General features: G+C 49.3%; 2 protein-coding genes across 2 annotated transcripts; one reads left to right on the top strand and one right to left on the bottom strand.

The window, feature by feature from the left end:
• Positions 1-2,313: 2,313 nt before the first annotated feature.
• Positions 2,314-4,810, bottom strand: MRPL46 (mitochondrial ribosomal protein L46). The gene is made up of 4 exons (XM_069025541.1): positions 4,589-4,810; positions 4,032-4,224; positions 3,331-3,504; positions 2,314-2,755 (listed from the first exon to the last, which is right to left on the bottom strand). Exons 1-4 carry the CDS (start codon positions 4,781-4,783, stop codon positions 2,505-2,507), a joined length of 813 nt encoding a protein of 270 aa, XP_068881642.1. The 5' UTR covers positions 4,784-4,810; the 3' UTR covers positions 2,314-2,504.
• A 4-nt stretch (positions 4,811-4,814) lies between these two features.
• Positions 4,815-8,566, top strand: MRPS11 (mitochondrial ribosomal protein S11). The gene is made up of 6 exons (XM_069025542.1): positions 4,815-4,895; positions 5,062-5,172; positions 5,409-5,498; positions 6,218-6,347; positions 7,692-7,757; positions 8,205-8,566. The coding sequence occupies exons 1-6, from the start codon at positions 4,849-4,851 to the stop codon at positions 8,310-8,312; spliced, it is 552 nt and encodes a 183-aa protein (XP_068881643.1). The 5' UTR covers positions 4,815-4,848; the 3' UTR covers positions 8,313-8,566.
• The last annotated feature ends 1,757 nt before the right edge of the window (positions 8,567-10,323 follow it).

Below are 10,323 nucleotides of genomic sequence, written 5' to 3'. Positions count from 1 at the left end.
CTTTGTGCTGGACTGCAGGAGGCACACCTGGCAGCACACACGACTCCACAGGTTTCTTCTGCTCTCTCAGAAAAGGCTCTCAGGCTTTGTGCTGCCCTTTCAGCAGTTACCAGCAAAAGATATCCCACCAGCCTGCCTGCTCAGACTTCTGCAGCTCTGAATATGGGAATAGGTTCACACTGAGTGGAAAGACAGCCTGCAGCCACCAAGCTCCCAAAGGAAAAGAACAGCCTCAGTGACTTACTGCAGGAGTCTGGGAGTAGAGGAAATGGGAAGACTCAAACCATCCTCTAGGATCCTCCTGCCTTCCCTCTCACTGAGGCTGGGGAAGAAAACAGTCCACACAGGAGAACTGAGCAAAAGCACCCAAGCTGCAGGATCTGCAATTGTTTGCAGCAACTGGCAGATTTAAATTAAATCAACTACAGGGAAAATAAAAAAAAAAATAATAATAAAAAAAATAATAATAATAATAAAAGGTGCTGTTCCCACACATGCTGCAAGCAGGAATTTGTGTTTCAGGTGATGAGAAAACAATTTCAGCTTCCATAAAAGACCAAGCCTCTCACAGACCTGCTACCTGTAAGAAGGTCTGAGGACAAGGAAAAAATACTTAAAAATGAAGGATGCTGTTGATTCTGACCTTTCCACTGCTGAAGGAGCTACACGTCTCTCAGCACAGACAACACCCAAAGACTTGCAGTTTGAGTAATCCAGAAATAAGAACTGCCTGGGTTTGAAGATCAGCAAGGTTTCAATACAGCCTTTTCTTTCATTTGTGCTCTTGCTTTTGGGAACAAGCACAGATTAAACAGCATTTTCTATGCTTTGAAAGCTTTGCCCCAGCAATACAAAACCTGCCTTGGTGTGGGAAACAGGGCAGATTCTTTGGCTAAGGGCATGCCTTAAGCTTGTGGCCACAGGGCTCTGCTGCATCTTCTGGAGCCAGTGACAGCCTGAAACAAGAGTGGCAGAGAAAAGCCTAAACCTGTGCTGACTGCACCCATGCTCCCTGAAGGTGGGGCACAGCCTGAAGGGAAGGACTCACCTCCCCGTGCTGCAGGAGCTTCCAGTCCTGGAGAAGGCAACAGGCCCCACTTCAGCAGTGCTGACCTGAGGGCAACCAAAAACCTGCAGTCTTTCAGGCACATATTCTGCTCCACATTTATTTCCTCTCAGAGAGCCACAGCTCTCTGCTGCAGACTCAGCCTCCTTGCCAGGCCTGTGAGGATGCTTCCAGGAACCCAGTGTTGTCGGTAATTTATGGCAAACCTGCAGCTCCCAAACCATCCAGCATTAGAAAATAGAAGGTTGCTGTGCTACCCTCCACCCCAATGGCTTGCATAGTGATTAAGGATAACTTTAATTTGAGGCCTGCAGCTCAACAGCTCCCAAAGGATTGATAAAATACATACAGCAATCTCCAATTCCACCTCTGGAGGCTGAACTCTCTCCGGATGATTAACGACAGTTATTTCCTCCTCTCTCCCTGCTGCTGGAGGAAGCTGATTCCCTGCAAAGTCCAGCAGCACTCTTGACTACTGAACAGCAACATTTACAACCAGAAAAAAACCTCCAACAACAGAACCAGCCCCAGAGGGCCAAGGCAGCACCACATAAGCCCAGGATAGATCTTCTAATAAAGAAATTGGGGTAACAGGGTCAGGCTACCTGAGGCAGACCCAGCTGTGCTGGGTTAGCAGTGCTGGCCTAATGCAGTGGGAATGGGAGCCAAGAACTCCCTAGAGACACCTTTGAGGCTGCTCCCTCAAGGCAGCAATGCTAAAGCACCTTCCCCTCCCAGCCCAGACAGAGAGCTGCTGCTGCTATCCTCCTTCAGTGTCTGCTGCTGTAACCTGAGGCTCAAGGGGAGGCAGTGTGGGTGGGAGAGCAGCTGCTTCTTCCTCATGGACACGTGTCCTCCACAGCCACTGTGCATCACAGACTCGAGGCCAGAAGCAGCTAACACTAAAAGTTAGTAAGCTGTGAATATCCCTGCTTACATCTCCTCAGAAATCCACCTTGTCCTGGCTGGTGTTCAAGAGGGTCTGTTCCCACCAGGACATACAGATAACCCCCCAGTGCTGCTCTTATCAGAGAGCACGTACCAGAGATAAGCATCAGCCATTGCAAGGAGATACCCTTTGAGACTGAGCCTGTGACAGGAGCCTGGAGAGCAAAGCAAACCTTCTGGGTACCACAGCCCCAGGGAACCACACTCTTGGGAGAGGAAAGGATCACAGCATGCATTTCCAGAAGAGGTGGAGGAGGAGAATTCAACAAGAGCAAAGAACTCCCTCAGGAAAGCTTCACTTCCGAGTATAAATTTTAATGTTTATTCAGTACAGGACCAGTGAAGAGAACTGGGAAATAAGGCAAAGGCAAATTATCCTCCAGAGCCCAAGTGAACATCTCATACACACAGACCATGCAAAGCAGCAGCCGTGCTCCTCTCTGGAGCCACGTCCCACATCTTCCCCATCTGCTGGAGCACAGCCCATTGCTTACAAGTCCAGGAGGAATCGATTGACTTTTTTCAGGTATTCCGACTTCAGGTAATCTCCCAGCTCCTTCTTTGTGACCCACAGGTAATCTGCCTTCAGCTCTGCCTGGGACAAATCACTGCTCTGGAGGAAGGCTTTGAAGAAGAAGACTTTGGCTCCCACGTTATCCTCAGTTCTGATGGCCCTGGGGAATTTATACTTGTAAATCCCATATGGTGCATTCCCCAGGACTTTGGCTTGAATGTGCTCTCCTGCAAGATGTCAGCAATGCAAGAGAAAGACAGTAAGACATAAGAACACAGAGCAACAATAACTGCTCCCCTGTATAACAAAAAGGCAGCATAAGCCATTCCTTGTATGTGGTTCAGACTGACTGTTTCCTCTTTAGCAGAAATACTGACAACTGTGAAAAAACTGGTTTTTCTCATGAAAAAACAGCTCGTCTGAAGACCAGCAAGTCCTCTCAGAGTGGGAGAAGGAGGAAGGGAAGGACAGGGTATCCAGCTTTGCCAATCTTGAGTGAAAAGCAAGGACACACGTTTGCCATCATCGCCCATCTGCCACAAAAGCTAATACAGAGCAATAAGAGGGAAAGAGAAGCCCAGAGCAAGCCCAGAAATTCAGGGGGTGTCTGGTGATGCCCCAACATCAGACTACGATGGCCAGACACGGCGCTGCTGCTGCTGGCAGCCAGAGAACCAACTCCCAGCCTGCCAGCCCCCTGCCGTGAAATGCCTTTTTACTACAGCAGATGGCAAATATCCCTCAGAGAGGGCATTGGAAGAAAACCACTGGGACAAACAAGAGGGAGGGTCAAGCTACACACCCAAAAATGTAGCCATGGCTCGCTCAGCTGTGCTTCGTAGCGTCTCTCCAGGCTGCCACTCCGCTTGAGGCAGGAGCCACAGCTCCTGGTTACCAATTTTCTGCTTCACCAGAAGCATCAGGTTACTGTCCAGCTTCCTGTTCAACGACGTCCGATCGTTGCTTTTATCAGCATCTGCCAAAAACCAACACACGCTGCAAACAAAGGCTCCTGGCAGCACACTCTGATCCCCTTGATTCATCAACCCTCTGTGCCTCATGCCCAGCAACAATACATGAATGTGGATACATAGAATAAGAGAAGAACCCAGACAGGAATGCTGTCAGTCACTCTGGAAGTCATTGCAGGATTCAGCTGCTGTTTTCAGTTCCAGAAGGAATCTATAATAAGCAGCCTGGATCTCTACCTTGACAAAAATCAACAGGAGCACTAAGCAGAGCTTGGGAACCAAATGACCAAACATTCCTCTTGTCTGGAAACCACATCTAGTTTCATCATTTTGCCCTAGTGAACACACACATTTTTGCTGCATAGGAACACTGATTTCCCTGTCAGACAGTTAACTGCACAAGTGCTACCACAGAGTCAAGACTCTCTTTAAAACAAGCAAAAAAAAAGATCCAAAAATGCCTTCATTCTACTGAATTGCACTCTGGCAAACAATGTGGGTGTTCTCACCCACCACAGGCTCCAGGCTGTACCTGTTATCCGTGGGGCAGCTTTGAACTGCAGAAACTTCTGTTCCCACTTCTCCTCCAGGTCTTGAACCATGATGACAGTCTTGCCTTGTGCTTCATCCTCATCATACAAGCTTTCCTTTTTCCTCTTGAGCTGCTCCTCCTCCTCCAGCTTACGGATTTCATGATCTGAATAGTGGCTCTTCTCCAGCTCTATCTAGAAGGGCAACATAAAGAATTCTTAAGCCACAAGCACTATAGGTATTAGCAAGCAGAATTAAATTATTTCCAGCTCAGCAAACATAAGGTAATGGGAACTTCCTGAGGCTGAGCATGATTTCCCTGTTTGCAGCAAGAGTGTGTGACAAGGACACCAACACCATGGAGGAAGACCATGGAAACACCACCACCACCCAAGAAATGTGGTGCGAACCGCACACACAGCACTCGGGCAGCAACATCACAGACGGTGTGTGCAAGGCCAGCAGCGCCTGATGTCCCTCTCCCCTCATGCCTGAGGGCGCCATTTCCCCATCAACACCCCCACGCACCCCCCCACACACCCCCACATCCCCCTCTACCTGCTCCATGAGAGCCGCCATCTCTTCCTCCTCCTTTTCCAGAGGCTGCGTGATTCGGGGAAGCCTCAACAAGCACATCGCCCCAAAAAGCCTCCACGGGCGCCGCGGGGCAGCGCTACAAACCCAGCGAGCGCGGCCCGCCGCCCGCTGCGCCAGGGGCGCCGCCATGGCCCGCGCCCCACAATGCCCCGCCATGTCCCCTCCTCGCTCCCGTCGTGCTCCGCGGCGGCCGCTCCCCGGCGCGGGTCGGAGCCGCCGCCATGAGCGCGGCCGTGGCGGTCGCCGGGCAACGGGTGCTGGGCTGGGGGTGAGCGGAGCGGGCGGGACGGGCTGTGGGCAGCGGGGGGACAGCGGGGAGGGGCCCCTCGCTGCGGGGTGGCCGCTGGGGGCTTCCCGCTATCGCTAGATCGTATCCCGCCGCCTCCCACCCCCCCCTCCCCTCCCCAGCGCTCACCGGCGGTTCTCTCCCTCAGGGGCCGCGCCGCCGCCCTGTGCCGCGGGCTCCGCACCGGCCCCCCGAGGCTGCAGGACATCGCGGGGGCGGCTGCCAAGGAGACGGAGAAGCAGAGCGCGACCGAGCAGAGGTGAGAGCCGAGGCCAGGCCGCGCCGGGAGGGCGCTGCCATCTGCCGCTTGCTGCGAGGTTTTATCGCCTTCGGTGGGTTTTCAGCCGAGGAAGGGGAGGGAGCGACTTGAGTCAATCAGAAACGCAGCTTGTGTTTTTCGGAGGCTTGATCCCTTCTTTCTTTATTTCCCGGTATGAAATAAAACTTTGTAATATTTAAAGAGCGAGGCCTGGTAACTCTTGTTTTCTTCATCAGCTCTTCAATCCTGCAGAGGAACTCCATGAGGTGGGATGGCAAGGTTTATGAAGAGGTCCCGATAGCTCACATTAAAGCAACATACAACAAGTAAGTAAATGAGCTGCTCCATTCCTGCTCTCATGTGAAATAAAAGCCTAGAACCCGGGGTTTGGCCTGCCATCCTTTTGATCTAAAGGCTCACAATAAAACTGCAAGGGAAGTGGTGTTCGTGACTGGGAAGATGACCATGATTCAATCCTCAGTGCTGTTCAGGGAGCATAACTGTTCTTGCAGAGCTTTTAAAGCAGTAAGATTGTTTTTATACATTTTGATTACATTCTGATTTGAATAATCAGATGGTGACAGTTTTAACAGCAGCTTACTTCCAGCCCTCTGCTCTAGCACTATTTCTGTACAGCTGTTGAAAAAATTATCATATTCTCCATGAGAGACAGTTGTGTTTCATCAGTGATTCCTCCTGTGATACGTTACTGTTCAAGGCTCTTTCAAGTTCTAGAAGTGTTTTGTGCTTTTTTTTTTTTTTTTAGTAGAAGAGGTAAAATGCAGTGAGAGGTGGGTCTGAAAGGGCTGAGTGGGGTCTGAGGTATACTTAGATAAAACACATCTTGTCCAGAAACGTCCTGTCTGGGTCTGTAAGGTGACCAGAAGGTCACTGCTGGGTGCTCTCCGCAGCAGGTTTGAGTAAGTGGGATACTTTGAAAGGGAGGCAGAAGTCCTGCAGTCAGCCATGCCAGTAAGGTGAGCGAAAAACTGCAGAACAAAGCTTTGTTAGTTTGCTTCTTCCCTCTGCCCCCGTCTTTCCGCAGCACCCACATCCAGGTGGTCAGCTTTGACAACCAGCCGTTTGCCCGCACATCCTGCGGCACCGAAGGCTTCCAGAACGCCAAGAAGGGAACTGCCATCGCGGCACAGACCGCGGCCATGGCAGCGGCAGTGGTGAGTCCGCACCCGTGATTCCCGCCTCCAGAGGGGAGCACTGACTGCCTGGCCCAGACCTGGGCACTGGCCTGGCTCACAGGCAGCACTCCCGAGCTCTTCCACAGCATCCCAAGTTTCATTTGCACACAAAGCGTGTTTGAAAGAGCTGTTAGAAATGCCCCGAGAGTGAGCTGAGCTGCGCATGTTGTGATTGGAAATGTAACTTGGAGCCCGTCCTTTCCTAGCGCCAGTCTGCACAGCCTCCCTTTTTCCTAAGTGAACATTTCTCAGCCATTTCGGGAATGTAGCCCCTGAATCAGCAGCAGTTCAAGTTTTGCACCATAGGGGACTGAGAAATAGCTGTAGTTACTGTCTGGATGTTTCATATTTGCTCTCTGCCACAGGAGAACTGAGCTCTAGCCAGCAGTTCCAGTCAGAGAAGGTGATGTCCTTGCACCTGTAGTTTCCAGCTGCATATGGTTTATTGTAAATCTTTCTAAAAACCACGTGGGTGTCCAGGTGGAGGAGATGGGGCTGGCTGTGTCACGGTCCTCATTACAGCAGAATGAGGCAAGGTTAAACTGAAAATCCTTATCCTAAATTAAGTAGAACTCGCTCCAGCCTTTCATGCCAGAGGAGTTTGGTGCCACTGCTGGCCAACAGCTTATTGTGGTTGACTCAGAGGGATATAAGAACATCTTCACTATTAATCTGTGCTCGTTGGAGCCTCATAATAGCTGCGTAGCTGTGCTTGGACTGATTTATTCTGTCACTGTTGAAGTTGTTAGTATGTTAATTGCACCAGAACACAATGAGAAAGAGAGCCAGAGGAGCTCCCTCCACGTGGTGGCAGCAGGGCTGTGCTCTACAGCAGTTCTTCATTTCCAATTTGCAAGCCCCTAGAATTTTTGTACTGGAGGTGTGGACTCCTGCACAGCAAATCTAAAGCTTGCCTGCTCTTTTCATTTACCCTCCAGAAAGAATGCACTGCTCACAGGGGAGAAGTCACCACATTAGAGAAGGGAAAACAGCTTGGAGTTAGTCCTTGTTAGTCCCTTGCCACTTCAGTCACGTATCTATGGATATGTCCTTTTCTGCCCTGGCTTTAGGTCACAGATAGTTTGATTTGAGAGCTTTCTCTGTGTGCAGAGATGACAGTCTAGCACAGAAGTTTTCTTGAACTGCCATGGTCATACCCCAGCCTCCTTTGCTCCTAATGTCTCTGCAACAATCCCCATATATGTCTTCTGTATCCCTTACTACCTAATCTTTATTTTTACTTAAATACTATTATGATAATGAAAGACAGCAGGGGAGCCCGAGTTTATGTCAGAGAACACTAACCAGTTGTTCTTTTCACAGAAAGCACGTGGGAAGGGTGTACTGCACGTGCGAGTCATGGTGAAAGGACTGGGACCAGGACGCAAAGTAGGTGTTGGGAGTTTCTTTTCCATACTTTTATTTTCTCAGGCATCATGCATGTTTTCTAAACTCAGGCTGGTCTCAATTAACTTGGTTTTTCTGAAGCTGATGTAAAGGATTCTTCACCCAAGTGCCCAGTAATGAATTTTTAGTCATTTGAATTTTTAGAGTTATTAGAATTTTAGAGTAATACTATTTTGGAGGTAGAATAAAAGCTTTTTTGGTACTTCTTATGGATAAAGTAGGAAAATTGATGGGAATGCTCAAGAAAGGACTAGAGCAGATATGTTTAAACTGGGTTTTCCAATATGAGTTACTTATTTTTAAGAATTACAAAGCGAGAACCATTGGAACAAGTTGATTTTCAGATGGGGGATGAAAGTATTTTGCCCTGAACTTTTTCCCTTCTCTGCTGTTCCGTGTGTTGGTAACTCATCTGCTGTCCTGTTGCAGGCTGCCATCAAGGGGTTGACCATGGGAGGTTTGGAGGTCATCTCCATCACCGACAACAGCCCGGTCCCCCACAACGGCTGCCGCCCACGGAAGGCCAGGAGACTGTGAGGGGCAGTGCAAGGGACACACAGCTTTCAACATCAGTTCATCAGGGACTGAGTTGAGTGTTGCTCCTGTGACAGATTCTGGAAAGCCACCCTCCCTGGAAATACTTGTTGAGGGAAGCTTGGAGAGAACATCCTGAGCCTTAAAAATGCAGGAGGTAGAATCTGCTGGTGAAAGCAGGAGTCTGTGTATTCCCTTAGTGGGAAGCCTCTTGGCTACAAAGTTTGTTGATTAAAATGTTGGTCTTTTGACAGCCATTCCTGCTGTGTTCCCAGAAGTATTTTGGCTTATTATTGCCTCTCGACTGCTCTCTTCCTCTTACCACCATCTGTGGCTCTTGTCTAGCCCTTCATGCCATTAGTGCCCTTGTCAGGCAGAAGGAGAGCCTGAGATCTCCATCTCCTTTTAGTCATCTGTAGTAAACAACTGCACGGGGTCAGGTCATCTTCCTTCCCTCTTTCTCTCACTGCTCCCATTGGGAAACAAGGCATGGGGTAACTCTTTCCTTCCCCCTGGCTCACAGAGCTACATGTGCCCTCCAAGAAGCAGCTCCCCCTGTTCACAGAGCACAGAGCACCAGCCTAGATCCATTCCTGGCAAAGATCTGTTGTAGTGCTTTGTTTCACCCAAGCTGTACTGACCTGCCACTGCTCTTGGCAAAGGAAAGCACCATTCTTTCTAAAGGGCGGCTGGGATCTTGGCAGGTTTGATGCTTGCAGTCTCTTTGGCCCTGCCTTGTGCACCACAAACTGGATTTTCCAGGGTCCTGGGCAAAGCAAGCCGGGTTTAGTAGACCCAAGGAGCAATGAAATTCTGCCAAGGAGATACAAAGCACTTAAGTCTTGAACTGTATCTCTGTGTATCCACAAGCAGCAGGAGCTTGTTGTGGGTCTGTGATGTATTATTGCTGTCCCAGCTCCATCCAGAATTTCTGCCAAGGAAATATGTCTGGAGCATTAAGCAGGGAAGGTAATAGCAGTAACTGACTACAGGATTGATTTCCTGGATGGCAAAGGCACAGTGCCTAGCCAAGGGCATCTCATTGAAATCCCTGCTGCCAGAGAAGCCCTGGCCCTACACAACATGCACTGGGCAAGTATTTCACCTGTAAACATGGTGTATTTTAGAGCAGCCAGCAGTTCTATTGCAAATGCAGAGTCTTCCTTTCTATTATTTCTCATTCTGTCATTCTTCTGTAGTTTCTTAAATTGCATAATTAACTATTTTCTTCCTCTTTAGAGAAAGGGTACCATAGCAACAAGGCAGTGAACCTCCTTCATGGGGCTGAATGGCATACGGCAGGTTTTGAAAGAAATCACTTTGCTTAGAAAAGCCTGTTGAGTTGCATTTGACAGGAGAAAACAAGATTCACACAAATCCCCTACTTTAGTCCAACTCTGAATTTGAAGTGAGGGTAGGTGATCTTAAAGGGAAGTTCCTTGAGCTGTCACAGATTTGACAGCGAGTAAGAGAGGCTCTTCTATAGATGTTTGACACACTAGAAGAGCTTCCCCCTCACTCCAGAAATATGGCTGCACTAGTGACTTTATATTCTGCCTTTTAAGAAGACAGCAGGTCAGCTATAAAGTGCCAAGATGAACTCTCTGGGTACGCAGGCAGCTGGCTGGGGAACGGGTGTGTGATGTGCTTACAGCAGGGCTGGGCTGGTGTGTGTGCTGAGCACAGCAACCAGCCTGACAAAGGAGGGGCACCAGGCTGTGCTGGCAGGCTTGTCTAACACACAGAGAACCAAACACTGCTGTTCTGTACTACAGCCTGTTCATTGCATCAAGGCAGAAGTGCCCACATCACATGAAGTTGATAGAACAAATTGAAAAATAAGATTGTGAAGAGATCTGTGGTCCTTCTGAAATTCAGGGAAGAGTGTGTGGGTGAATGGAGAGTCAGAAAGCAGCAAGAATAAACCTTTGTCTTACCCAGACTTGGAATCAAGGCTGTGTCCTCTGTAAAGGCCACTCCTTAACACTCTTGGTTCCTGGCTGTTTGTGAAGGT

The sequence above is a fragment of the Aphelocoma coerulescens genome, chromosome 10, assembly GCF_041296385.1.
Source record: "Aphelocoma coerulescens isolate FSJ_1873_10779 chromosome 10, UR_Acoe_1.0, whole genome shotgun sequence".
NCBI lineage: Eukaryota > Metazoa > Chordata > Aves > Passeriformes > Corvidae > Aphelocoma > Aphelocoma coerulescens.
Note: the sequence above shows the minus strand (reverse complement) of the source record. Positions and strands in the feature narration are given on the sequence as shown.